Raw genomic sequence first — 27,996 nt, forward strand, 5'->3', positions numbered from 1 at the left:
AAAGTGACGTATGTACGTCAGTCAGTGTGGGCCGACCCGCGTATTGTCGGTGGACTTGTGAGATTTCGCGGAATCGTTTTCTCGGCAGTGGATCGCTAACGTCGGGACGGGCGATCATGAATTTCCGTTGGTAAAATCGCAGAGAGGCTCGCGAGCAAGGGAACCGGCCCGCTGTCGCGTGTTCCCGTATAAACAGGCGTGGGAATAATTTCTAACTCCCTGTACGTGTGCGCCAGGGCCCCGATCAATCTTCAAGTTCACGACCCCGCGCTTATTCGGTTAATTGGATTTGGCCGTGATTGAATCCACGCTAAATTGATAGCGTCCCGACAATACTTCTCTCGTGAGGTGCGTTATCGCGGGCCACCTCGGCTGGAATCGATCACCATCACCTAACCTTGAAATCGCAGAACCTCCCCCGCGACTTTCCCCCGTGGAGGGTCACCGCCGTGAGTTATGAGATTCACCTTTTCTTGCAGATTCCACACGGTGGTCACCTACGGGTGAACAGAGATGGCCACCCCGCAAACGCCGGGTAAGTCGCCCTCTCCTTTCGCGCGAGGTATTGACAACCACGTTCTAGTCGATCTGTCATGTTGACAGTAACTGTCCGTGTGGGATAGAAGGTGGCCGTTGATGATTTCTGGTTCGGTGGATTTTGTCGCGTGAATCGTAACCTGCTTTACGGAGAAGGAGGCTTCCATTCAGAATGGAGCACCCGATTCAGCGCTTTGAAAAGGCAAAGGGAAAAGATCTCGATTGTTCTAGGTATGGATCCCTGGGCGATCCAACCCAGGGAACGCGCGAGGTACAGGCAGCAGTTCGAGTCGCTGATGCCGATCAATGGCGTTGTCACCGGAGAGCAGGCGAAACAGTTTCTACTTCAGTCCCAGCTTCCGCCTGTTGTTCTTGGACAGATATGGTAATAATGGGTTCTTGCTTCGACCTTTGGCTCCTCTGTAAGTGTTGTATTCACAATATGCCTGTCCTTGTACAGGAGTTTGTCGGATACGGACTCGGATGGCAAGATGGATATAAATGAATTTAGTATCGCCTGTAAATTAATCAATTTAAAGCTGCGCGGCTTCGAGATACCCAAAGCGCTACCACCAGCTTTGGTGCAGAGTTTAAAGTCACTTTCCGCTAGTAAGTATAAAGATGAGATAGAGAATAAAGGTGGTTGTTTTAAACGGCGATTGTAATCTGCTTTTTTAACGTTGCTTATGTTCAGGTGATAATAACGCGACAGGTATGAGTAATGGGGCTGCCAATATTCCGCAACAAAACAATGTTGCTTCTTTAGTCAATTTAACTGGACCGCCGCCGGCGCAACCTTTAATCGGTGGCATGCCCATAGCTGGATCCATTCCCCGCCCTCTTATAGGTCCTCCGCCTTCCAACGGGCCGCATCATGGACACGGGATTAGATCTGCTTCGCCAATGACTTTACCAGGTAATTAAGCTAAGGGCCCTTGGATGGTTCAAATATGCGCATCGCGAGAAGAATATAAACTTTCGTGGGACTCGCCTAGACGTTTACACTGACATTGAGTTTAACTATATCTCACAACAATTACATTCGTGTCTTAAATAACTTTACGATTGATATACTCGGCGACGATTATGTATAACATTGCCAGGAGCACGTTTCTCTGTCATTGTCTTTCTATTATTATTGCCCACAATGGTTATTCCGATTGAAAAACATCTGAACTAACGAGCAGCATTATTTAGCATTACTTTACTTATGCATCATACTACACAGCATCACGACAAAGTAGACAGAATGTGGCTGCCACTACACACGCCACAACTCACACAGCGTCAAAGCCTCCTGCTCGACCTGCACCACCCACCGTGGGTATGTTACAAAAACTGGATCGTTTTTGTATTAATGATTATCTCTGGATATTGCTCTATTCTACCTTCAAAGCATATTTCTTTCTCACTGAATGGTTTAATTAGCATATGTACTATGAAGCGCCATGGTAAACGCCTTGATATTCTGAATGCGGAGGCTCATTTTTGCATGAGAGACGTGTTGCAGTATTTTGACTAATTACGTTTGTTGCGTTGTATTTAATCTGTCTTCGATCGAAGCTGCGAATCAGTGGTAATTTTTAAAAGATTTTACTGATTACTGAAACAGAATATGGTAGAAAATACGATATAGCGAGAACACAGACACACATAATTATCACACACATGATATTGTTGAAACGAATTGCATTACATTTTACACACATATGTATTTACTCTTTCATGCTTTATGTCCGTGTTCACCTAACTTTACGAATATATTGTTGCATATGATATTTTATAAGTGAGATTTATTATCAGTGTTGACTGTTGTACATATTTCTTCTAATTTAAAAATGTGTATTTTTATATAATCAGTGTTGCAATGGCTTGGTCTGTCGTCCGCACACGTATCTACTCATATTTTACGTTGCTATTTCTCTTATATGCCCACCCACACCTATACGACATTCATACAATAATATAATATTTGTGCTGCGAAAAAAGGAATCGTGCCTTCTACAAGTACTACTACTACTACCACCACTACTGCTACCACTACTCCTAGTGGTGGTCCTCCTCAAAGACCTGCACCACCCACAAATCTTGGTATGTTTGAAAGCAGAAAAGAGACTTGAACGTTCCCTTCCGAGTATAATAGATGAGACCAGCATGTAAACTTAGATGATGTTTCCTCGTATTTAGAATTCAATTTCAGAACAAAGAAATGATTCCTTTTTGTAGTGTACATCATTACAACAAATATCCTTACGTTGAACGAGGTCATTCCACTGCATCTCGCGTATACATATATGTAACTGTAAATCAATGTTTCCATTCGTTGCGAAGCTTCTTTTTAACTGTCGCTTGAATTTGTGTTAGCTTCTTTCTTATAGATTATTATTTTCACTTCGCTAATTGTATCTTTACATTAGTTTGCACAGTAATTTATGAAGTGATCTTCGAGTAGCTTAACAGTGTCTATGAATAGCTAATATGTAATTTCAGGGCCAAATTTCGCACCGGTCACCGCTATTCCACCGCCGAAACCATCACCACCTTCGTTTCCCAATAGCCCTGTTGCAGCTGGAATTTCACCGGTGAAGATTCCACCCGCGCCTTCTGCGGCAGTCATTCCACCAGTTCAACCAATGACTACTTCCGCCATAGGTAAAGCTACATGTTTTCTGTTACCTAATCTTACTTATTTTCATCTCCTCCAGTTTTACTTTACTATACAGACAGGTTTAAAGTAGATGGTTCGTCAAGTTGTTATATTCTATTCTTTTCTTTACAGATTTACTTGATTTTGAGTTACTATCAGGTACATTTAATGCGTTGACAAATGAATTCTGTAGAAAGAACTGAGATCCCTTATATCTCTGGCTTGAAATTCTAATACACGTAACCCATATGAAATTGTGCTACTTTGTAGTAATAGTAGGTGTGCAAACTATGTAGACAATCATATTCTACTGATAGAATATTAACTAATTTCGTTGATTTGAGTAGGCAATGGAAGTATTTTATTAAAGCGACTAACTTCGAACTTACACGATTCCTAATGCTGTTTGGTTATAACTGCAAACTCTTAATACACTTGAATAAGTAGTACTTGTAATGCAAATTCCCTCTTTTAAACAGGTATGTCTGCTGTAGCGCCAATCGCACCCATAAATACGAATCCAACTCCAATTGCTGCATTCGGCATGGGCCAAACGATGCCGATGCAACCATTATGTACTAGTATGGGTGCTCCGATCACAGGTGTTTCTACTATGGCAGCCTCTGTTGCCCCAACTGGTATGTACAGTGTCGAACAGTGTCGCTTGGAGTTGCAACATGTTATTCTTCTAAGGTGGCTATGTATTCTTACAGGAACTGGTGTAATATCATCTCCTCCAGGTTTAACATTAGTGTCGGCGACTGCGACAAATGGTGGTTTGGTGAACGGTGTAATCGCTCAGACGCCAGTGTCTACAAACACGCCGTTGAGTACAACAGCGCGTCCACCAAGCATAGATAGAGTGGGTTCGGTCGATTCCCAACATAGTCAACATTCAATTGGTTCTCCGCAGTCTATAGAATGGGCTGTGCCCCATCAAACGAAACTAAAATACACTCAGGTGTTTAATACTTGGGACAGGACACGAACTGGCTACTTATCCGGTCTCCAGGCCAGGAATATTATGGTGCAATCGCAGTTGCCTCAAAAAGTATTAGCACAGATATGGTAAAATGACAATCGTATACGTTAGATAATGACTTTCGAAGCAATGATTCTTAGCATTTCTATAGAACCTAATTGCATTATTAGGACGGTAGCAGATATGGATTCGGATGGTCGTTTGAGCTGCGACGAGTTTGTAGTAGCCATGCATTTATGTGATTTAGCTAAGACTGGCGAAAACATACCCAGCACCCTTCCAATAGAACTCATCCCACCGGCCTTCAGACGCCAGCGACAGAGTAGTCTGACGCTTTCGCAGAGCGGAGCGGAAAATATAGATCCATTAGCTGGTATGCCGCAGGTAAGTTTCACTTTAATAAGTCTCCACTTGGACACATACATTACGCATTTGGAAATTACATTGTTTGCAGTCATCCTTTGAAGACAAACGTAAAGAGAACTTTGAGAAGGGTCAAGCAGAGTTGGAGCGTAGACGCAAAGCTCTGTTAGAAATTCAGCGTAAGGAGCAAGAAGAGCGTGAGCGAAAGGAGAGGGAGGAAGCAGATAAACAAGAGAAAATCAGGCGAGTAAATCTTGCTTGTAGGGTTTGTCGGGTTTTAAAAATGTTTTTTTTTTTATTATAAATTTGTAAAATTCGAAAACCGGGTTTTAAATTTAAAAAAAAAACGGTTTTATATACTAGAATTAATATGTAAAAATGAATTAATTATTTAATTAAAAACATTAACATTTTCACTTGAAATCGTCTCGGGCACAAGCATATTGCAGTAAAACTAATCTTCATTAGTTCGTATTTTCGGAAGAAAAATATTAAACGAAATAAAGATTTATTATTTATATTTTGTACGGATTTTACTTATTTTAGTCTTTTTTTCATTTGGTTTTATACGCAGTGTATTTTATGGTGTTATATTTGTGTAGATATGAATATTAAATGAACTAAAAAATTGTACGGATTTGTACGGATTTTACTTATTTTAATCTTTTTTATTTATTTGGTTTTGTATAGATAGAGTATATTTTATTGTGTTATACTTTTGTAATTCTATAAATATTAAAAAAAACTGAACATTTTTAAAATAAGTACAAATATTTATTTTCTATTTTAATAATATTTTTTGCGAAAATTCAAAAACCGGTATAACCGGTTTTTTGTGAATAGTCGAATTCGAAAACCGGTTTTTTCAAAAGTCGATTTTTGCATAAACCATACAGTTGCTTTGCGTCAATACGCTTCATATTAATGAAGAATGTTCTTATACAGGCTGGAGCAAGAAAGACGTAGACAAGCAGAAATCGAGAAGCAGATGCAGAAGCAGAAGGAAATCGAACAGGAGAAAGAAGAACAACGAAAACGAGTTCAAGAGCAAAGGGAAGCAGCACGAAAGTAAGTCGACTTTGTCATGTAGGATAATAAAACTTCCAGTTACAAAATCCTGAAAGCTCGTAACAATACTGCTCTGCTCCGCAGAGAAATGGAGAGGCAACGGCAATTAGAATGGGAGAACCAGAAATCCCAGGAGCTTCAAGCTCAGAGGCAGAAGGAGCAAGATGTGCTGCTTAAATTAAAGGCAAAGAATCAAACTTTAACCATCGAGCTTGGGACACTCGTAAGTATTACAGTTGCCACTAAAGTGGCCAGGCCTTACATACACCAATCTCATATAATTTGTGCAGAACGATAAAGTGAAGGAGCTGTCGCAAAAGATTTGTGACACTCGGGTGGGCGTATCCGGCGTTAAAACGACAATTGATGGAATGCGATCAACGCGCGATGCGCAGCTACAGGAGATGGCCGCTTTGAAGAACAAACTTCGAGAGCAGAACCAAAGATTGTTGACTTTAAGTCAAGAGAAAGCTCGTATCGAGGCAAAGAATAAGATGAACACGGCTATGGAGTCCGCAGGACAGGAAGCTATCAAAATGGCATTTGACAACAAGCAGATCACCTTGAAACAAATGAGGGATAAGATTGCTGATTTACAGGAACAGGTATACATAAACACATCGAAGTAAACCTCTTTGTTTATGGCATGTTTAAGATACTGTACGTTAGTTATTTAATACCTTACATCGATAGATTGACGCTAGAGTGGCTGACATAGAAAATAACAATGGCCAGCTTCAAGATATTAAGACCCAGATGATGAATTTAGCGGCTGACTGTAAGAATCTGTACGTCACATTCGAGGATAGGAGATTGAAGGTGTTAGAAATTAGGGCAGGTGCTGGTACTGGTGTTACTACTGACTACACATCAGCGTGGGGTGATAGCGCTTGGAATGACAACACACCAGCAGTTAACGATAATGACTGGCCTGTCAGTGACACCGCTGCAACTATCGCGGAGGAGGAGACTACTCCAGGAGCTATGAAGTACAGAGCTCTGTACGAGTTCGTAGCCAGAAACCAAGACGAAATATCGTTTCAGCCTGGCGATATTATAATGGTAATCATCTGTGAAAGTATACAAACGTGGCAGATTGTTACGAAGGACTAAAGGAGAACTTATCGAATAGGTACCACCGGTTCAAAACGCAGAGCCAGGGTGGATGGCTGGAGAAATACGAGGCCACACTGGTTGGTTCCCTGAGTCTTACGTACAACCAGTGGACGTAGGGAGTGTTAACGAGAGCACGTTCATACAGCAAGACAGCGTAGAGAAGAGAACCTTAGAGTTAGTTGACTGAGTTGTACTTAATTATTCAGAAGCACGTATCTATGATTTCCTTTTATTGTAGAGGAATCGCTGAAGTCCCTGAAAATGTATCTGACGCTGGGTCACTGGGTGGTGAACCTCCTGTTGTCGAACCTATCGTACCCACCCTCGGATTAGGTTTAGCATGTGATATGCAGGCGACGACTTTGTTCCAGTATCGCCCTACGACAGAGCAGCATCTTGCCTTTGAGAAAGGAGATATTATTAAAGTCATCGAACAGCAGGTCAGTACAAATTCAACAGGACCAGTAATTCTCCAAAGTTCGTATCGAATTATATACGTAACTGTTTGTTTAACCAGGGTGACTGGTGGTACGGTACATCCAGCACCGAAGCCAGCGGTTGGTTCCCTAAGTCTTACGTGAAAGAAATTGCTGTTACTCAAGCTGCAGTGGTCGACGGTCTCAACGAGTACTACATGGCTCTGTATCCATACGTCTCTGGCGAGAATGGAGATCTAACGTTCAATCAAGGCGAAGTGATACTGGTCACTAAAAAGGAAGGCGACTGGTGGACAGGCAGCGTAGGAGATAGAAATGGAATTTTCCCTGCCAATTATGTAGAGAAATGCGATGCTCCGGATCAGGTAATCGTTTTACTACGCGCGGAAGTCTGCGAAGCTTGAAGTTTGTAAGTTTGACGTTAATGTGTGCTAGTAAGATGTTTAAAACATTGAGCAGTGAGTTTTAAATTCTAACATCGTACCATCAATTAGGGTGTCCCCGAAACTACTAACGAAATTGAAACAACTATGACGGCTCCTACCACCGTGGAAACTACCACGAATAATTTCGAAACAAGTGCTTCCGTTGCCCAAACAACATTGGTGTGTAATATTCTGTTTATAGTACTGCTACTCTGTAGTTATTTAGGAAGCGTATTAAGTGTCCTGTAAGCTATAAAATGCCTAATAGTATTAGAATGCAAACTGTTCGATAAGCTAGACGCGCCTATATACATGTTTAGCAAACTGAAAAGACTGCTGAGCAGCTGGAAGATGAGAGAGCAGCTGCTGAAGACCGAGCAGAGTTGCCCGACTTCGCGGCAATGGCTGCGCAGCAGGTAATTAACACACATTTGCTTACCCTGTATAAATCTCAGAGTATACGTACCATACTCGCTGTTCTGTGAAATTTAATGGCTTTCTATTTTGTTTCCATCGCTGGCGTCCTGCTATCACAGTATCATAAGGTACTTCGCCTCTTATGAAATAAAACTCCCTAATTAGTTTATTCTACAATCTATCCTTAATACTTTGTACTTCACAGCTTTGTAAAAAGCAATCTTATTTTGAATTACGTATGTACTTTGTGAAAATAGTGATAATCACTGAACATATTGTTTTCCAACACAGCGAGGAAGGAAACCTGAAATCGTACAAGTTATCGCACCATACCAAGCAACTAGTACGGAGCAATTAGACTTACAAAAGGGACAATTAATAATGATACGCAAAAAGACAGACAGTGGTTGGTGGGAAGGGGAATTACAAGTACGAACGCTTATTCTTAACTATGTTTCTAATATAACATGTTTGTGCTGTACTACGGTATGACTCAACCATCATAATGAACCGAAACTTTGAGGGGTTGGGCGGGAGGGGGAGAGGACCTCTAATATAAAATTTTAGCTTCGGGTATTTGTTAGGTTCTGAGATATTAAGGGGTCATTCTGGTAATCACGCCGCAAAATTCGGCAATATTCAGGGTTTTTTTCTGAGTGAATACAATGAATAACAATGTCAAACTTTTTTTCATTTATTAAGCTACTTATAATGTATACGGAACTATTGTTTAAATACACTTTTAATTGTGTTTTTTCAATGTTATCTGGAGTTCAAAATCGCGCCTTTGAAAAGACGGCGGGAGTGATTTCAGTTCACAGACTCATCTGAAACAAAAAAACCAAACTGTAAGTCAAACACGTAAGTCAAAAATTGAATGCGCGCAATTTTGTTAAATTTTAACTTACGTGGTAATGATGATTCAATGTATTATGCCGAAAGTTTTTTATTAATATCTCAGAAACTAACAAATACTCGAGGCTAAAATTTTATAATAGGAGCCCTCCTCTTTCCCTCCCTCCCAACTCCTCAAAATTTCAGTTCGTTATGACGGTTGGGTCATACCGTAGTATATCTCATGTTTGGAACAGTTGTCACATTGTACGTCACTTTCACAGGCGCGTGGTAAGAAGAGGCAAATTGGCTGGTTCCCAGCATCATACGTTAAGCCTTTGACTAGCAGTAGCAACCGAAGTACACCTGTCTCCCATGGATACCAAGACTCCCCTACGGATCCTAATGTTGGTGCGTAACTTTTAAATAGTGCATCGTTCCATATTCGCTAAAATTAACGAACACGAGGAACAACTAAGTAAATTGATTTTGTCTTTACAGAGCGTGTTATGGCATTATACCCGTATCAAGCGCAAAACGAAGATGAGCTGAGCTTCGATAAGGGCGATGTCATAGTTGTGCTCGCGAAAGACGAAGCAGCATGGTGGAAAGGCGAATTGCATGGAATGACTGGCGTATTCCCCAGTAATTATGTATCTCCCATGTGTAAGTATTCTGTTATCTCTCATAAATCCATGTTTGATTTCCAGAACGTGGCAAATAACTTGCTTTTGAGCAAACACGGCTGTTCTAATAAATTGTATATCGTAAGTGTTTACTGAACGTGAATTTCGATCAACCGTATAGCGACGTAGTGTTATGGAAATTGTGCGAATATTACGCAATACGGTCATTGCGGTGAAATTCAGTCTGTGATACACGGACAGACGGACGACCGTCAGGTTTCATTTTTATTAGTAATTATAATATGGCTGTAAATTGATGTGGTAGTATCGATTACGGAAATTCTGATATAACGTGATTCACAGTTTGTCACGGCGGTGGTTTAGTAGGACCAGATAGAGGTCGCGTATTCCTTGCATCATTACTGTGCTTATATGTGTTACTATTAAACAGATACATTTAGATGTGTCATCGTTGTAAACCATGTCAGTCGTATTTACGATATATTCGTGCTCAAATAGATGTCTCCTTATTTACGGAACTTACTTGAGTTAACTATAGATTACAGGCATAAATAGGAGTATTAACACCAAACACAAGTGTCTATTACTATTACCATAATCGGTGATAGTTATGTAACAAAGAACAGAGTGTTTCTTTCAATGATTCAGTTATGTAGAACGGGTGTTGTGTGTGCTTTCTGCTCTGATATGGCTGCATTTCAATCAGCACCTTGGCTTGGAAAGCGGTACATCTTTTATGTACAGTAATTCTTACTTCATTTCTGGTCTCTTCGTGACTGATAGTTTGCGGGATGATATATTAGAAAGGAGTACTTTCTCTATCGTATAGCCTGCCTGTCTGCCTGCATGCCTGCCTGTCCGTCCGTCTGTCCGTTTGAGGTAGCTGCTTCGTTCCACTAAAAAGTATTTAAAGATTCATTTCACATGCTTAATAAGAGATACAATATGAAGATGATCTTAATCATTTATACTTAGTTTGAAACACTTTGCTGTTAACTTTCGTAGAGAATACATACCTTGTAGCGTAAATGAAAAGAAGTGCACATTTTTAAAGTAATTATTATTTCATATAATCGTATAGTCTTCTCCACGTCGTTGATTAAGTACAGTTAATGGTACATTAGAATCGCAAGATCGCCATTCCAAAATGAAATAGCTACTTCAAGCAATTTAAATATCTATCATTCGATACGATATCTGGAACCGATGAGTCCTCTTTACTAATTGTTATCTTTCGCCTCTGCTTAACATGCAGCATAAAGGATAGCAGAGCAGCACCGCAGCATTGCAGGCTAAAATAAAATCATCTGAAGTGCAATAAGAATGATAGCAGACTCTACGCTCACCACGACGTGTTACAGCCAACAAGTCTCATCGGTGGAGACACAGTGAGCATAGAAATGAGAGAAATATAAAGACAAAGAGAGACCTCGGGGCTGGTTCTTCGTTTCTATATTATCCCGAATGATGCAAGCCTTTCTCTTCTGGCACGGGGTTCTACTCGTCCCTTTGTTTTCGTTGTCATTGAAATTGTTACCGTGCGTCTTGTCTCGACCACCACCCTCGAAGCTACTAAAGCCTCTATGTATGGTTTCGACGCGACTATTATTGCGCCGTATTTATAATCGTGTGCGTACCAGGGGAGCGCTGAACATTTAATAACGAGTTACATCGTAAGTATCATTACGACCACCTGACATGTGCACCAAATTCTACCTCAACCCTCTACTTTAATTCAAGATAGAACTTAAAAGTCGAGGAATATGGTTTTCTTTGTCTAGAATAATATTTAGTGTCGCCAATGCTTAGCGTATCGATCGAATTGTAAATTTATTTAAGGTATTACTATCCTTAGATAAAGACGAGTGCAACTTTTCGTTTACACTAGCACTTTCAGCCCGGAATATCATTTCTCTTGTACGATATCGGATTCGAAGGACAAAAGAAGCTTAAGTAGATGCAGCTGTGCTTAACGATATACCTGTATTAGAGTTAAAGTACTTTCTTCTAGGAGCAAAGACAATAAATATCGAACTAGCTATCTGTAAAACATTCGTATTATTCTATGTATAGTTAAAAGGACATCCGAACAGCTTTCTGTGTAAATAAAAACGTGGGTATAAACAAAGATTTTGCAGTAAAAACGATTTGTTCGCGAAGATCGTCGCCATCGGGCTTAAAGTGTTAGTCTAGTAAGAGGTAGGTACGCTGATTGTTAACAGCGATTCTAAATTCTCCAAATCAGTACCCTTAAGAGCAGCTTTAGCATCAAGGAGTCTTAAACGCACCTCTGATTTTTTTACGAGTACTGTAGCATATCATTTGGTGCGCAATACAGATGGTTTGTACAGTAATCATACTGCGCCAAGGCCTAGAGCAAAAGTTTCACAGCAGATCTAAGATACGAGCAAGTGATTATCAGTTGTCTGCTTGCCGTCGATGTAAAGGGAGAAGGAGTTGTTGAATCACACGTTGAATATCCTGTTTGAATGTTTTGCTTTGCCGATGCAAGCGGGTGGAGAGTCTGTTATAACGCATAAAGAAGAAATGCTGGCTCGGTCCTAGAGACCGGGCAATTACGTATACAGTTTATGTTTTCGTTTGAATTCAAAATTTTATCGTAAGCTTAGAAAGCGAGAAGAGATAATAATATTCTGCATCGCATTTACAAAGGGGATGAAAATATTGCTCTCTCTCTCTCTCTATTTAAATTCAATACGTTTCAACCAAATCTATTGTTCCTATTTATTTATTCTATGTATAGTTATTATTCGTTTTCCATTAATCCATCTAGTTATACATGATGGAAGATGATGTGCTCCTTCTTCGCAGCCTTTATTATAGAGCCTAAAATCATCATTAAAAGAATATCAGTAATAACAATCATGAAGTTATAGATAGATATTATTACCACTGGTGGGAATGATTTGTTAAGTAATGTTATATCATCGTAAACCAGTTCTTCCATCAATCTCTTCCTGAGTATATCGAATCGTGTTATTTAAGAATAGGATACTTAAACCAGTAGGATACTTCCATTTATCTTTATTATTTATATTTATTACTGTAGTAATGTTACGAGTCTCGACACTGAGATACTTAAGTACTGTTTATTGTTTTAAACAAATTAGGTTTGATATAGTTTACTAATCTTAAAATAATCCTTTCTCGATGCTCTGGTTTTTATGGCGATCGAAGCTTTGAGTGAAATTCTGCGAAATGAGGCGTATTATTTATTTGATCAATTAAGCGAATGTACCTTTGTATATTATTAGCGTTCATTCCATTGAAAGAGCCAGGAACTTGATGGAACAACTAGTTTCGAGCGAATGCAAGAACCAAGCGCACAGTAGACCAGCATATTTATACACCGGTTGAATCCTTTTACACGTTCTATAATACACTCCTTTGCAAGAATGGTGTATAAATATGTCCGGTCGTAAAACTAAACGTTGTGTGCTTAACATTAAAATATTCTAGATGCGCCCGTAATCTTGTAATCTTTATCTAAACATGTTGATAATGTGTAAAGCAAGTTATGCAACTGGTTATTCTTAGATGAGATACTTGTGTAGTGCTACATCCTTATAAGATTGTTACTATTTGCAGAATATCCATATTGTTTATTTGTTGTAATGTCGAATCTCATTACCAATCTCAATCGTACGTGGTGTACTTTTCTGAGTAAAGGGACACTGTACGCGGTGCGAACAAGCTGAGATCGCTGTGTAATTATTACAGACTTCTGTTCACACTTCATGTGAATATAATCTGAATCTTCTCACATGCATATACACGCCGTTCTTATACATATGTACACATATCCATACATATACAGACGTGTTCGCAAAACTGCTGATTGAAATAAAGTATCTGTCTGTTGTAAAGTATCGTTGCGTACAACAATTTCTATATTATCCGGTGAAACCTAACGACCAATTCGAATGGTATCATTTTAACGAGTATTTCTCTGTTGCGTTTTGTCCCCGTAAATTTTACATGATTATTTCATCTCCTTCACAAATGGTTTGCAACATTTTACCGAAAGCTATGTACCTTATTCGTTATTCCTTATTTTTGGACCTTTACGTTTCTTCGAATCAGTTCGGGGCGAGTATTGTACGCGCTGAAAGTAATTGAAACGAACAGAAGCTTGTTACATACATTTTATGCGTAGCTATTGAGATGACCACTGACATACTATCGGTTGGATTCGATTCGATGGAAAGAAAGCGACAAGAGTACATCAAAGAGCTTATTACAACCGAGCAAGCGTACATAGAAGACATGAGACTTGTTCACGAGGTATTTGGAAACTTTACAGCGCTCAAATTGCTACACCAATAATAAAATAAGTAACAAATCAGAATCTTCATTGCAGGTGTTTGAGAAACCTCTTATTGAAAGTTTAGTTTTAACGGTGGACGAGGTGGATAAAATATTTGTTAACTGGAGAGACATTATTGCCTGCAACGATAACTTTTTAAGGTAACTTCTTTACATCACGCAAACTGAAAATATGCTATTGACAAACTTGATCAGAGTTAATCATTTAATGTGTGTCTTTTAGAACATTACGAATACGACGAGATAATAGCGAAGGAGGAATTGTAAGAATGATCGGAGACATTTTATGCGAGAATGTAAGCAACTGTTTCCTCTTACACTGTAATTCTGTACGCGTATTTACAGGCGCTTGTATATTTCAGATACCTAGAATGTCAGCGTACATCAGATTCTGCAGCTGTCAGATATCCGCGGCTGTTTATCTGCAACGACTGACTGAAACCTTGCCAGAATTTGTTGAAGTTGCGCATTCGTGTCAGCAAGACCCACGCACGAAAGGAATGCCCTTAAGCTCGTTCTTAATAAAACCAATGCAAAGGATAACAAAGTATCCCCTTATCATTGGCAAAGTATATTTCATTCTTATGTCGTTAATCTTATCCCAGAGTTTCTGGCGATGCATATCTATCACAATCCCTTTAGATTTTAGAACATACCCTAGTCAATCATCCCGACAGACAGTATCTCCAAGAGGCACTGGCTAAAGCCGAGGAATTTTGTACCCAGGTAATATTTCTAAAATACAGGCTCCGCTGTTTAAGCGAGTAATATTGTTTATTTCAAATCCAGGTGAACGAGGGAGTTAGAGAGAAAGAGAACAGCGATAGATTAGAATGGTTGCAGACCCATGTGGCTTGCGACGGTCTGGAGGAGCAGCTTATTTTCAATTCTCTAACCAATTCTTTAGGGCCGCGAAAGCTTCTTCACTTTGGTATACTGCATAAGGTACTTTACGCAGGGGTAAGATATTCTTATTTAATCACGAGTCTCGGTTTGACTTTTATACGTATCCTAGGCAAAAAGTGGGAAGGAACTCGTCGGATTTCTCACGAATGATTTCCTGCTATTCGCTCAGCCAACGCTCGCCAAGAAGTCTTTCCCTAGTGGACAGCAATTTTCGTTCGAACGAAACGAGCACCATAAGTTCAAGATGTATAGAAAGGTACTCGGTGGCGATTCGACGCGTGGATCGTAATGTGAAAGCAGTAATTGAAGTGTTTCTGTTTTGCAGCCAATATTTCTAAACGAATTATCTCTCTTAGGAGATTCAGACACGAATGGAAATGTTAGCTTGAGTTGGGGCGAGAGTACAGAGAACGCAACTAAAATACTCAGATTGAGGGATCAGAAGAAGCCGATAATATTGCTGGCGCCTTCTCCGGGCGAATGTTCTTTGTGGGTCAGAAGGATCACAGAAGCGAAGAGGAAGTTCTCAGAGAATGAGAAGACACGCTTGCAGAGGCAGCGATCAAGTGAGTTCCTGCTTTTATTTATACAAGTTTCTGTGAAATCGTAACTCGGTCAGTGTCATTTGTTCTTGTATCGTTATCGCAACAGTGTATCTTGCAAACACGAAGCAGGGTACAAGAAAACTGTTGGATTCTGTTATTTATCTACAGTGAATCGCAGCAAATTTCCTCGTATAATAATATATAATGTGTGTGAGTAAACAGAGCAGGCGCAGTTCGGAGCGTGTGGCAGAATACTTGTTACGGTGCTTGAAGGTTTCAATTTAAAGACCATACCTGGTAAGGAAACGTGTACGCTTAAACCGCTCGCTTTCTTCTTTATGCGTGTTCTTGCTTGCTTACGATTGCTTGGTGCTTCCTACTTTTTTCCTGCACGAGCATGCGATAGGAAGAGGCAGAGTAAACCATCTACAGGGAGAAACGAAATCATCGAGGACCTGCGCTGTTACAATCACATCACCTAACTGCATGGCGTGTTTACTAACAACAATCTTGCATGATTATAGTTCGCAGGAGGCCTCCTGACGGTAGACTTCGATTAGTAGTTGTGGAAGCTGAAGATCTTATTATGCCCAAGAAAGGTAAAATTTTCTGCTCGCACGTAGCTTTGCTTGAACAGGTATCGAAATGAGACATTTCCCCTTTGTAGCTAAATGGTAGACGCCAGTAGTATTTCATGCCTACTTGCTTAGAACTTAATAATGTATCTGTGATTCTTTGCGAATGCAATTTACTTACGCACTTACTAACAAGCACAAGTAAATTAAGACGCACCAACAGAAACGAATTGAGAGTGTGATTTTTATAGGGAAATGCAATACGTTCTGCAAAGTGAGTATGGGCTCCCAAGAAGAGAGAACCGGTGTCGTGTCAGGGACTGATTGTCCTCTGTGGGACGCGTCGATGCAGTTCCAAGTAAAGGACGTACTCGAGGACACGCTGTGCATTACAGTATTCGATAAAGGCTATTACAGCCCCGATGGTAATGTTACAATCATAATTTCAGTATCGACACAATTATTCGATGAAGAATGGGAGCAGGCGACGAAGACTTGGATGATCTTTGCTTACAGAATTCCTTGGCCGAGCAGAGATAAGGGTCGCTGATATAATGAGAGACAGCAGAGATTCGTGTGGACCGATCCAAAAGCGTATTCGCTTGCATGAAGTGGAGAAAGGCGTGGTCGTGTTGAAGCTAGATCTTCGACTGTTTGGCAATCGATAGAAAGACACTTTACATTCACAGGTAAACAGCTATGACTGCTTCGAGCCATAGCTGTGACGCTAGAATTATTACTGCCAATAAGACTTTTTGTATCGTTAATGTATAATTTATGTTATGCACAAGGGAACAGATTCTTGCCTTGACGTAGTTAAGTAGCTTTAGTTATTAAGTCTAACTTCTAAGAATGCAAAATGACAATCCTTTATATAAGAATATTTATTATACTTCGCAAGAATCGATGATGGAGTGTTACTTGATATATTTTTTTATTATGTGGAACTGGTATCCGATGTAATCCTGCGAATTTATAGGGAACTATTGTTTTTCATTTTTTGCATATCGTATAAAGTTTAATGAAGTCCGGTAATCTTTAGTTAAGTCTTCCGTAGAAGTAGTTATTTGAAATCTTGTCGAAATACAGTATTATATAACGCACGTGCGAATATGTTAGGTGATACGCGTGTAAGAACATACTTGTTACATTCAAGATGCATATGTTATTATTATAACGTTTGTTGTAAATAATTTAAGAAAGCACCTATTTTTTGTATTGAATATATATATATACATATATGGTACAAGATGTGGAGCATTTAAAAGGGCATTAACACGAATAAAAGAGGCATACAATGAATACTTTAATAATGATTTTATTGCATGAATACTTATCGTATAAGTGCAATTATCAACGAGAACGATATCCTTGAGTTCGTCGACGATTCTAGGATAAAATAAATAGTGTACATTGTTCGCGCTGACTCGTGCATGAAAATGCATAGTATACATAAATATGAATTCACATGTACAAAATAGGATAGCGTACAATCTACGAATGAGATTTTATAAATTATCGTATAGCCTATCAATAAAAGTAGATAAATTAATATAAATATAACGATTTCTTGGTACGATGAATGTTTCAGATGTTCGCGATGTTTCCGATTCTGCTCGAGAGGATTACGTGCAAAGCGGCGCAAATAGGTCTAACGAAATTTTGATAGCGCCGTTAAATTAGACCTCTTATAAAACTTTGGATATCGTATTAGAATTTGACGGTTTATTTAATATTTGATTCAGCTATGTTACTTGCACCCCGTTGCATCCAATCCTTCTCACGAAACTCAACAAATTAGATTCCTCAAGAATTGTATGAATATTCAGACTTGTATACTTAACTTCGATCACCCCGCGAAGACAACAAATCTTCCCAATCACCGATGCGCAGAGTTTCGAGATATTTAGTTCTGCTTTTACAAGTATGTTCCAGTTAGCATCACTGTGTGGATGTGATGTGCCAGTACGAAGAAGTTAATTCAAGACCGCATACATCAAAAGGTATTCATGAAAGTCAATTTGAAACAGTAATGCCAAGAGGAGCTTACCACCGTCAACAAAATACTCGAAACTAAAATTATTCTCATTTAAATAGCGTATTGTCTACACGATGAGCATATCCCTTCATCAAACCGTTGGCTCGGGAACTACATGAAGGTGCGTGGCTATCTCTGAATCAGCATCGCTGGACTCTCTGCGCTCCGGCCTGTCTACATCCAGCGTGGGGAACTCATAGATCGGTTTGAACCCACCGAACAGCTGTGGCTTGAAGCTCTCTGGGTCGAACTCATTTTTCTCTGTTTGGGTCTCTTCAGTGTCTGAATTTTCCTCAGATATCTCACGCACATCATCTGATTTCCTGTTGATGGTGGGCTCCACTACAACAACGCTCCAGCCATTCTTCGAAGGAGCCTCTGCACTGACACTGGCAACGAAGGGTGCCATGAAGTTCTGCGGAGAGGGAGCTGAGCTCGAAGAGCTTGATGGTTGCTGCGAGGGCAGTAGAACAGGCTTCTGCTCAGTATTATCAACCTTGGAGCTCTCCTCGTCTCTTACATCTACGTCAAGTCGGTGAGACGCTTGAGCTGTTGGCGTGTAAACGTATGCAATGGGGGTGGAGGATGGCAGAGATGGTAGACGATGGAGGGTCGCTGAAATGGGCTCCTTCTTCCTCGCTGGGAACGGCACGAAGTCCTGCAGGTACGGTATAACGTTCACGTTGGAGTCTTTTTCGTCCTTCTCATCACTGTTCTCTTTCACAGGCTCCTCCTCTTCCCTCTGGTCGCTGGGCACCAGCAGGGGAGTTTCCCTGATGCCGCTGGTAAGGATAGAGGGATCAGGGCGCTCCAAAGGATAAGGGAAGTCGGAAGCAACCGGTCGCCCATTAAATATATTATGAACAGGAGGACTTTGCTCTTCGTCCATGTCTTGGCCCTCGTTGTCCTGTAGAAGCGTCTCTGGTGGCAAAGGTCGATGAGGACCGCGTGTCCCTACCACCACACTCTCATCCTTCTCTCTAGAATCATCAGGGTGTATATTCACAGCAGTATTTACAGGATAGACGACGTAGACCGGCGACTCGGCTAGCGTCTCCCTGTCGTCGAACTTCCTCCTGTCAGCTTCCTGCTCAGTGACAATCCTCTCTGGCTCCTCATTAGCGTCGACCGAAGACAGATTCGACTCCGTGATGTCCTCGTTCAGCTCGCCGTGCTGCTGCAGCATCTGAAGCGTCGCTACGTGCGGAGGGTCCGCGGTTCTTCGTTTAGGGAATAGGGGAGGCCTCGGCGGCACCTGCGGCGGCTCCTCCGAGTAGCGGTCCACCCTCTCCTCCTCTTCCAAGCGTAGCTTCTGGCCGGACAGCCTGATCGACGACTTGGGGTCCTCCTCGATCCTGGAAGTCGCTGGGGGGCCACGAAACCTCTTGATCTCCGGTTCCCGGGGAGGCAGCACGCTCTCGGTGTTGGTGGAAGCCGCCCCCGCCACTCTGAGCGCATGCACCGGTGGTGGAGGAGGGTTCAGCCTCTGAAGATAGGACGGAGGAGGTGGCAGAGGTCTCCTGGTCGGGGGATGAGGCTGCACGGGCTGCCTGACCCTGGTAGGGTAAGCCTGAGCAGCTGGGATCGTGCCGATGGACTCTGGGCCGCGGTGACCGTGGGACGTTTTGGAGTTCGGTCGAAACTGAGGCAGAATATTTGGCAGATTGGCGTCAGGAGGGTACGGACGTCTCCTAATCCCCATCTCCGAAGGAGGAGGAGGCAGCGGTGGCAGAGGCTGCTTGCCACGAGGCGGGAGCGGTAGTCTCTGTGGCCTAGAATGGTCAGGCCTCGTCGTTCCGCCGTGATGGTAATGGTAATAGAACTGCGAAGGCGGTCTGGGTCGTTCAGCCGGCGGAGTCAAGTTCTCGGAAAGCTGCGGAAGGTGTTCGTCGCTCGAGATAGGCGGATCCACCCTGACTGGCTTCGCGGTGGAGGGAGCAGGCGTGATCTCGTGCACGGTACCATCAGCCTCGTTCACTATCACTATATGCTCCTCTACAGGAGGCTTGGGCTCGTCATTAGGGAACACGACGTAGTTCACGTCCTTCTCATCCTTTTTATCCGACTGCTCCAGGAGCACGGTACCTTTCACGAATGAGCTTTGAGGCCTGGAGGGTTCTATCTCGTTGGCAAGCTTCTGGGTGGAGGATGGATTAGGCTGTCGCCAGGTCTGAGCAGCGTAGGTGGGATTGCTGTCCAGCGCGGAAGGCAACGCGATGGTTCCCCGGTGATCTGCCTGCGGATCGTAGCCACCTTTCTCGGACGTCACTCCGTAGAGAGGCCTGAAGGACGCGTCGACTCCAGTCGAGCCGTAAGGATTCTCCCCAATGGCTGTGCCCAACGAGTAGTACCCTCCTTCAACGTTCTGCCTGTTCCCAAGAACGAAAGATACTGTATCCTGATCAGGCGGTATCACAATGTTACTGGTGCTCTCCACTAAGATTCCGCCGCCAATTCCGCTTGGCCTCTGATTGATAATCGCAGGCGGCCGATAGCCCTGGTTGATGATAACGTTGTCAGCTATGCCGTGCCTTCGATTGTCGCTGTCGAAGCCTGTCGGTAGCCTTGGATCGTTGTCCAAGGGCATTGAAGTCACTGGACGCTGCGGCGGGACTTGGAACGTCAGTGGATTGGCTGGGAAGGTGTTCCCCTGCGACGTTGGAGAAGAAGGTGGCACCGACGTCGATGGAGCAGCTGTACTAGTGGTGGTGATGGCAGCAGTGGTCTCTGGGACGACAACAGTGGTGGTTACATTGGGAACAGGCGACACTGTGGGAGGCAAGCTGCTGGTTTTAACAATTTCATTAGTAGACTCTTTAACTGGACCATAATCCTTCATATCCTCCCCTTCGCTCATCTCATAGTCCTCGTAGCCATCAAAGTACTCTTCGTGATCCGTAGGAGGCTTCTGGGGACTGTGCTGGACGATGTTATTCGACCCCTGGTGATTGCCATTGTACACGGAGGTCTGGAGCTTCTCTATTGGAAGAATATCCTCGTAATCATCCAGATGCTCCATGTACCGCTTCGGAGTGGTGATTGGAGGCTTCCAGGTGGTAATAGCAGGCGCCCTTGTGGAAGTGGAGAGAGTAGTCGACGGTGGAGGAGTCGTGGTGGTCGTGGTCGTCGTTGTGGTTGTTGTGGTGGGTCTAGGAGTCGTTGTAGTAGTAGTGGTGGTGGTAGTCGTGGTGAACGGTGTCGTTCTAGCAGTGGTGGTCGTCGTTGACGTCGCCTTGGGCACGTATGGCCTTCTGGTAGGATAATACAGAACGGTTTCGCCGTGATAGGGCTTGTGATTGTAAGTACTGTAGCTGTTCGAGCCACTCTGGACCTTCGTGTTCGCGTAGGAGCTCGATATGAGCGGGTACTTGTCCTTCCCGTACTTGTCAGAGGAGTACTGAACAGGGAGATTGAGGAAATCATGGAAGTTAGGGGAATAGGGATTGATCTCGTTGGGACTAACGTCCACGCTCTCCTTGCTCTCCATCTTCTTCTTCGCTAGATAGGAAACATTCTCCTTTGAGTACTCCTTCCCGTGCAGTTGCTTATCATCGTTCCCCTGCTCTTGATAGCGACTAGTGTAGTTCAACGCCTTGACAGGCGGTGCCTTCTCGAAGTCGATCTTCCCAGTGATGGGGTCCTTCTCCAGAGAGAACGGTCTGCCGCCGTTGAAGGCGAAAGGGTACGGAAGGTGGTAGCGTAGTGCTTCCTCGTCGTCGGACGTCGAGGGAGCAATGGTGCTCTCCGCGTCGAGATCCAGGTCAAGGTCGTCGAGTAAACCCGACCTCGCCAAAGCTGGAGAGGATTCTGTCTCGTCCAGCAGCTTCGGCGGGCCGTTGTCCATGTGGCCGCCCATTAGGTACTCCGAGGATGCGCCTGCCACGCAGGCCAGGGCGACCACCACAGTCCATGGACGGAGTTGCAGCGTTCTCGCCATGTCTAAAAGCAATACACGTCGCCGATAGAAGTAATTGGGAATTTTTAATTACATACAAGATGTACCGAGGAAGTTAACGTGAACTAAACTTCTTTTTATCTCTGCAGGCTGGACTTGGTATTAAATGTAAGAGAAATGCATATTTAATGGAAATAGTTATTTAAAGGGAATAGTTATTGTATTCAAATAGGAGACTAATTTATGTTTGTCTTTGTCAGGCAGTTGCGTTGGATCCTGCGAAGTTCGTTTACTGCTGACGGGGCTCGCCTTTTTCTGGGCTACGGAGTTTATCGTACGGCAAAGTAAAAGGGGCCGGAAAGAAGTTCCGTCCCTTGTGTCCCACATTTAGTGTATCTGGGCATGGACACGAGCGTACATGCGGGGATACGTGTACGATTGACGCTACGCCCATCGGATTTGTCGCGTTGTGCCATCGACTGGGTTACTGTAAACGCGTCAGCGCGCCACGCTGTGATCTGCATCGCTGCTGCTTTGAATGAAGCCACCTCGGGCAAATGCGAACGAGAATGGACTGTCCTATATCTTCTATCAAGGCAGAATTACATATTTCTTTAGTGGAGGACGCTTCTTGCTTGTAACAATTACTTAAAGGATTAAATTCTTCATAATATTCTTGCTGTGGTCAGTGGCGCACCCACAGGGGGATCAAGGATCCCTGGCACTTCGCAAAGAAAAAGGCGATTAATATAACCACGACTGAAGAAATTCAAGAGCTTTGTAAAAAGAAAAGAAAACTGGATTCTATTCTTTAAATAAATTTTTATGTAATCACTTAAAGAATTTCATTGAATGTGCTTTAAAAATATTTTTATCCGTTCAACCCGACTCCTCTCAAGATTAAATCCTGAGTGCGCCACTGTCTGTGGGAGATACTATTTGAGTCTCTTGATTACGAGTTCTTCGAGGTTCTTCTTCTAGTAGGGTAAACCAACCAGTGAATGACTGAATTGTTGAATCTATGGACCTTTGAGATTAATACTTGAATACATTTATGTATAACAACAAAACAACTGTTGAAATTGCATTTAAATTTATTTTTCTTGAAATTTCTATAAAAATAATTACTTATTCTTATCGTAATTTAAAAAAAAAAACAAAATGCAAAACGTGTAGAAGCCCAGTCAATGACCGCATACTTTTAATAAGAATTGTATTTATTAATGTTTGCTTAATACGCGTAACTAAAAATATAGGATATTAAAAGTGCAACTACACTCCATTTATAAACATATAATAATGTTTAAATTTATAATTGACATTTCTTTGCCTAATGGTTATTCACTGGTATGTGGTCAATTATTGGTTGGTTTACCCTACTCTCTAGCTTCTCAACCGAGTTTATCAGAGCATCCCCAACCCCTCAGAAGAAATATGCTTTCCCCTTCTTCCTCCTTCAAAAGAAACAGAGGCCCCTCGGGTTTCACATTCATGACTCCGTAGGAAGTAAACTAAATGAAAGGAAGCCAATAAAAGTATTCCCTTCAGAAGGGTGAAATAGTGTAATTGTTAAAGTGTTCCCCCAGTATTGTTCCCTTTTAAAGTCTAACAATAAGAAGAAGGAAAGTCGTATTTCCTCCGAGAACAATTACGTACATTCTAATGCAAATGCTCTAATTAGTGATTAAGATGTGGCGCTTCGATCGCGTGTAAATATGGGATCGTCATTTCGCAATTAATTATCGTCGGCTGCGATGGCTAATTGTGAATGTGCTAGACGCCTGTTCGGCTTTTCTGGTTGTACAGCAATTAACGGAGCCCCTGACCGTAGAGAAGCATCTCCACAATGGAATGATAAACAGGGACAAGCTGCTACATCTTTCATCAAGCGGAATGGCGTTCCAACGCGTAACGGGTTTCTCGTTCCCTCTCCGGCATTCTCTCGTTCTCTCCTCGCGCTTGTCACAGTTCCCGCCGCGGACAGCCCGCATTGGCCTTTGTCGTGCCGCGATCGAGATCGCTGTATTTGGCATTAGCATTTCGTTACTCGCACTTTCGAGGGAGCTTTCGTTGCCACAAACGAGGAGAGGCAGATGTCCAGGAGGAGATTCCGCCTCGTCACCTGGAAACACCTCTTCGGAGACGTTTCCAGGACGATGAACGTGGTTCCACAAGTTGGGCCACAATAGGATAGTGTTCTACATAGATGATAAGTCTTGTGTACTAGATATATCTTTGGAGACGAGGAAACCAGCGAGGGGGCTCGGTTGGTACCATTAAAAGTGCCTTTTCATGTTTCTTAATAGTGGTAAATGCGAAGTCAGATGGATTTTTCAAGCTTGGTTGAAGAAGAGAATCCTTCCTTCTTCTACTTAAACTTCCTCTGATTCAAGGAAGTGTATAATTATTATCCTATTAATTTCCTGGTAGGAATCACTTCCTAATCAAGATATCTACCTTGAACAGTTGAGAAAACACTCCCATTTCACATCACAGCTATTCCATTTATTCGCTCAACTCACTGACCAAATTTTAGTAGACTCTTAACGACTACCAGAAATCGCTTTCTGATTAATTCTTCTAAATACCAAAGCTACCTAATCCTACTCAAAGAATCTAGAAGAAAACTACTTCCTTCGTCTACTTTTATTTTAAACAAGAAGATTCATCACTATCATGTTATCAATCCTGACAACTGGTGAAAGAGCCAATTATAGAGGAGCCTTGACTCTGAGTAGAGATTGGAGGTAGTTGGAAAAGTGGCTGAAGCGAATGGCGTTTGCGTGGGTGGACGGGAAGAGGTAAGTGAACCAACGACTCTCTTCAAGAGGCTGGAGACCTCCAAGGTCTCTCGCGATCATAATATTCTGATGGCTGGCTCGTATGCTCGTGACCGTGACCGCCTCTCGGCGTTTCCTAACTCGGTGACTGGGTACACGAAACCGAGTTGCTCGTCGGGATGACCCACTTTAGCGAGCAGGTTTCGGGGTTTCGCCTCGTCCTCGAGAGGCAGAGTTTCGGGTACAGGCTCGTGATTCATCCGCTTTTCCGTGACCAACGCCACGGAAGCGTACCGTAATGTTGATGGGGAATCTTTGACCGCACAGAAATTCCTCGGCGACCTCTTTTTCTCGCCTCGGTTTATTGAATCTGATTGCTTACTGGTGGCGAGGGATTTTATATTATTGTGGAAGAGTTCTTCTTTTATTCTACTGATAATATTCTTTTCTTCCATTAATTAGCATCTCTATAAAATTCCTCTTTTAGATTATTCTTCCTTCCTACAGAGTTCTTCTTCTCTTCTTTCCCTAATCAACTTTACAAAGTTCTTCTTTCCCTAATCTGCTTTGCAGAGTTCTTCTTTCCCTAATCAACTTTACAAAGTTCTTCTTTTCTTCTTTCCCTAATCTGCTTTGCAGAGTTCTTCTTCTCTTCATTCCCTAATCTACTTTAGAGAGTTCTTCTTTTCCCCTTTCCTCTTCCCTTTGTTCCATTCCTCAGCTTCTTCACAAAATTCTTTTCTTGTTCTACTCATCCCATTTACAGATTATTTATTTCTTCTCTTGCTTCATTCGACACCTTCTCTACAATCTTTATTCACCTATTATTTCTTCTTTCCCTCTCTCCAGGAAGAATGTAATGTTATCGATCGATCCTTGATCTCTTTTTACACCTCTTATTTTCCCTTTTGTAATTAAGCGGTTCTCCGTGGATCATCGGTGCAAATTAGAGCGGGCAACCGGTTCCGAGATTCAATTTTTCAGCTCGCTCGAACACGGTACTTATCGCGCGTGTTTTTACGATCCTCCGTTGGAACGGTTCGAGACTTTTAATGCGGCGCAAAGTCGGCCTAATTATAACGGTACCGCGATTGCAGAATATTCTAATTGCGCGATGGCTGTTACAGCTCCTCTGTATGATTAACGATTTTAAATGATACTCGATCGACAAACCTTGGCAGCTTCTGTTGCTTCGTGAAACAAAAGCAAGTGCTAACATCACAATATAGCATTTGCAAGACTAATTACCAAAACTCTTCTCTGACAATCAAGAAGTATATTAATAAGTTAAATTCTCCTCGTTAAGAACAAGCGAAATCATTTCCCTCTTCAAAGAATAATTCACTTCTTATTCAGGAGAATAAATGCAGGGTCACAGTGAGGATCAACGTGGATGTTCCACTTCTATTGTCTCACCAAACAGAACCAGATGTTACATCATTGTAAGAGACGTTACAATACCCCGCTCTTCTGTATAATCAAAGGGATAGCAAAAAGCTGGAATCGTATAAATCAAGAACAAGTTATACTCGTACCCCCATCGAGGTCAAGCGAACTCATTTTCCCTCTTCAAGAATAATTCATTTCTTACCCAAGAGGGTAGAAAGAGAAGCACAACCGAGGAATCTCTGCGTGAACGTCCTACTATTGACAAACGATCCACTACTGAAATTCAAACAATTTCAACATCTCTATCGATCAACCAGCGATCATTAATCCTACACGATCGCCAAAACCAAAGGAACTTGATCCCCGCGTACAACCTCTCATTATCCAAGAAACTAAAAGTTAAGCCAGGGAACAGGAAGTTAACAAATAAGAAGGTGGGGAAGAATAATGGGAGTCCAGGCCTGGCAAAGGGAAGCAAAAGAATATTACAATGAAATAAACATTACTACCTCCGCTGAATGAAAGGACGAACGTTCTCCAGTTGCCCTGGAAGACGACCTCTGGGCTCCAAAGTTTCTCCAATCACTCACAGCTCCATGTAGGTGAACCCTTGTCACTCTCGGTTTTGTTCTCCACGAGGAAAGGAAGAACCGCGACCACGGCGAGGGTGATTGAACGTGCGACGTGTTCACGGTGCCTCTTAGCCCTGGCGGAAGGTCACACGTCGACTGAGGTGCCTCGACTACCAGGTGGTAGAAGGAAGACAGCGAGGTGGTGGCAGAGATGACGAAGAGGTGGAAAGCAGGAAGAACGCCGGGCGAAATGGTACGAGAGCAAGAGGAAAGTCCAGAGAAAGAAACGGACGGTTCAGGAAGATTCTCCCGTGCCAGTGCTACGTCACTGTGCACGGAACGAAAGTACATTGTTGAATTTAAGCAGCCTCGATGTGCGACGAGAAACTTTCAGCATTTCCTGCCAGGCATCGCTGTGCTGAAAAGTGCCATGCGGGTGAATTGCCAGATAGAATAGCGATACCAAGTTCGTTGAATACCGAAGAAGTTCCTATTACTTCACCATTTTTTCCTGCCCTCTCTCCACGTCTCTAAAGAGTTTCTACTCGTCAGGGGACTGAAGATTGTTTTTCAAGATAGTTTCATTGGATGCTCTTAACATCCCGCCGATTCTGCGCGTCCCTCAACGTCAATGTCATTCGCAGACAGCCCACGGTAATTTCTTTTCGTCAGGCGTGCACGCGTCAAAGGAACAGGGACAAACTTTCTAAGGTTTTCTCGAGGCGTATCGACTAGATTCCTCGGGACGTGGCTGTCGATAGAATGAGGAAGAACGAGGAGAGGCGAGATGCTCCGCCGTTTCTCGACCGCCACGCTGGTGGCGGTGAAAGAGAGAGAGATAGAAAGAGAGGAGCTGGATCTGACTAATGGACGGCACAGAGTCGACGGAACGGTACGCGGAACAGTTAGACGACGACCCACATTGCCGGGGAGTCGCTCAGGGCCGGCCAACGTGCCAGTTTCCTCGACCTTACCCTCCGTTAAGCTGTACAGGCGCGCTAGGATCATGCTAAAATTCTCTAATCATCGGATCCGATCCCCTCTTCGACGTCCCGGCTCCCTCCAGGCACCTACGCACCATGCAAACACAATTGCAGCCTTCCTTTTGCTTTCTCCTCGCATTCGTCGTCCTTGTTATATCCCTTCTTCTTTCTTGCACTCCCGCTTGCTTCCACCTTGCTCCTTTTCCTTCTGCCTTTCTGCGCAGACTTGCTTACTAAATTTAGAAGCAGGTGCATCTGCGTACGCGTCCATTTAAATTGCTTTCCTTTGAATACTTTACGGGCACACGGGAAGTTACTAAGGTAGCAATTTATAAGGAACTTTTAAATGATACAGTTCTCTCTAACTCCTCGAGCGTTGCTTCTATTTGGAAGTTCAAAGCTTTCGTCGTCCTTCCTTGCATACTGGGCACATTTATTATTGGAGATAGATAAAACTGCTAAAGCTCACTGCCCTGCCATACCACTATGAAGA

At 42.6% G+C, this 27,996-nt stretch overlaps 2 protein-coding genes across 9 annotated transcripts; one reads left to right on the forward strand and one right to left on the reverse strand.

The window, feature by feature from the left end:
• The first annotated feature begins 1 nt into the window (after position 1).
• On the forward strand, positions 2-17,148 carry Dap160 (dynamin associated protein 160). 5 transcript variants are annotated; one of them, XM_076807079.1, is made up of 37 exons: positions 2-348; positions 480-535; positions 769-922; positions 998-1,146; positions 1,232-1,453; positions 1,766-1,861; positions 2,527-2,628; positions 3,028-3,189; positions 3,317-3,343; positions 3,664-3,822; positions 3,898-4,252; positions 4,337-4,550; positions 4,621-4,772; positions 5,475-5,597; positions 5,682-5,820; positions 5,888-6,202; positions 6,291-6,659; positions 6,730-6,887; positions 6,952-7,153; positions 7,231-7,515; positions 7,645-7,755; positions 7,896-7,991; positions 8,284-8,421; positions 9,111-9,237; positions 9,328-9,492; positions 13,651-13,778; positions 13,855-13,961; positions 14,044-14,116; positions 14,183-14,389; positions 14,463-14,546; positions 14,610-14,765; positions 14,836-14,982; positions 15,052-15,292; positions 15,494-15,568; positions 15,796-15,870; positions 16,098-16,271; positions 16,363-17,148. In XM_076807079.1, the coding sequence occupies exons 2-37, from the start codon at positions 514-516 to the stop codon at positions 16,512-16,514; spliced, it is 5,661 nt and encodes a 1,886-aa protein (XP_076663194.1). In that variant the 5' UTR covers positions 2-348; positions 480-513; the 3' UTR covers positions 16,515-17,148. The 5 variants fall into 5 exon arrangements, with proteins under 5 accessions (XP_076663194.1, XP_076663195.1, XP_076663197.1 ...); XM_076807080.1 differs by lacking the exon at positions 15,796-15,870; XM_076807082.1 differs by lacking the exons at positions 15,494-15,568; positions 15,796-15,870.
• Positions 17,149-27,983, reverse strand: LOC143366218 (uncharacterized). 4 transcript variants are annotated; one of them, XM_076807085.1, is made up of 2 exons: positions 27,599-27,983; positions 17,149-21,823 (listed from the first exon to the last, which is right to left on the reverse strand). In XM_076807085.1, the coding sequence occupies exons 1-2, from the start codon at positions 27,756-27,758 to the stop codon at positions 17,976-17,978; spliced, it is 4,008 nt and encodes a 1,335-aa protein (XP_076663200.1). In that variant the 5' UTR covers positions 27,759-27,983; the 3' UTR covers positions 17,149-17,975. The 4 variants fall into 4 exon arrangements, with proteins under 4 accessions (XP_076663200.1, XP_076663201.1, XP_076663202.1 ...); XM_076807086.1 differs by having other exon boundaries at positions 27,495-27,742; XM_076807087.1 differs by having other exon boundaries at positions 26,458-27,742.
• Positions 27,984-27,996: the final 13 nt, after the last annotated feature.

The sequence above is a fragment of the Andrena cerasifolii genome, chromosome 2, assembly GCF_050908995.1.
Source record: "Andrena cerasifolii isolate SP2316 chromosome 2, iyAndCera1_principal, whole genome shotgun sequence".
Classification (NCBI taxonomy): Eukaryota; Metazoa; Arthropoda; class Insecta; order Hymenoptera; family Andrenidae; genus Andrena; species Andrena cerasifolii.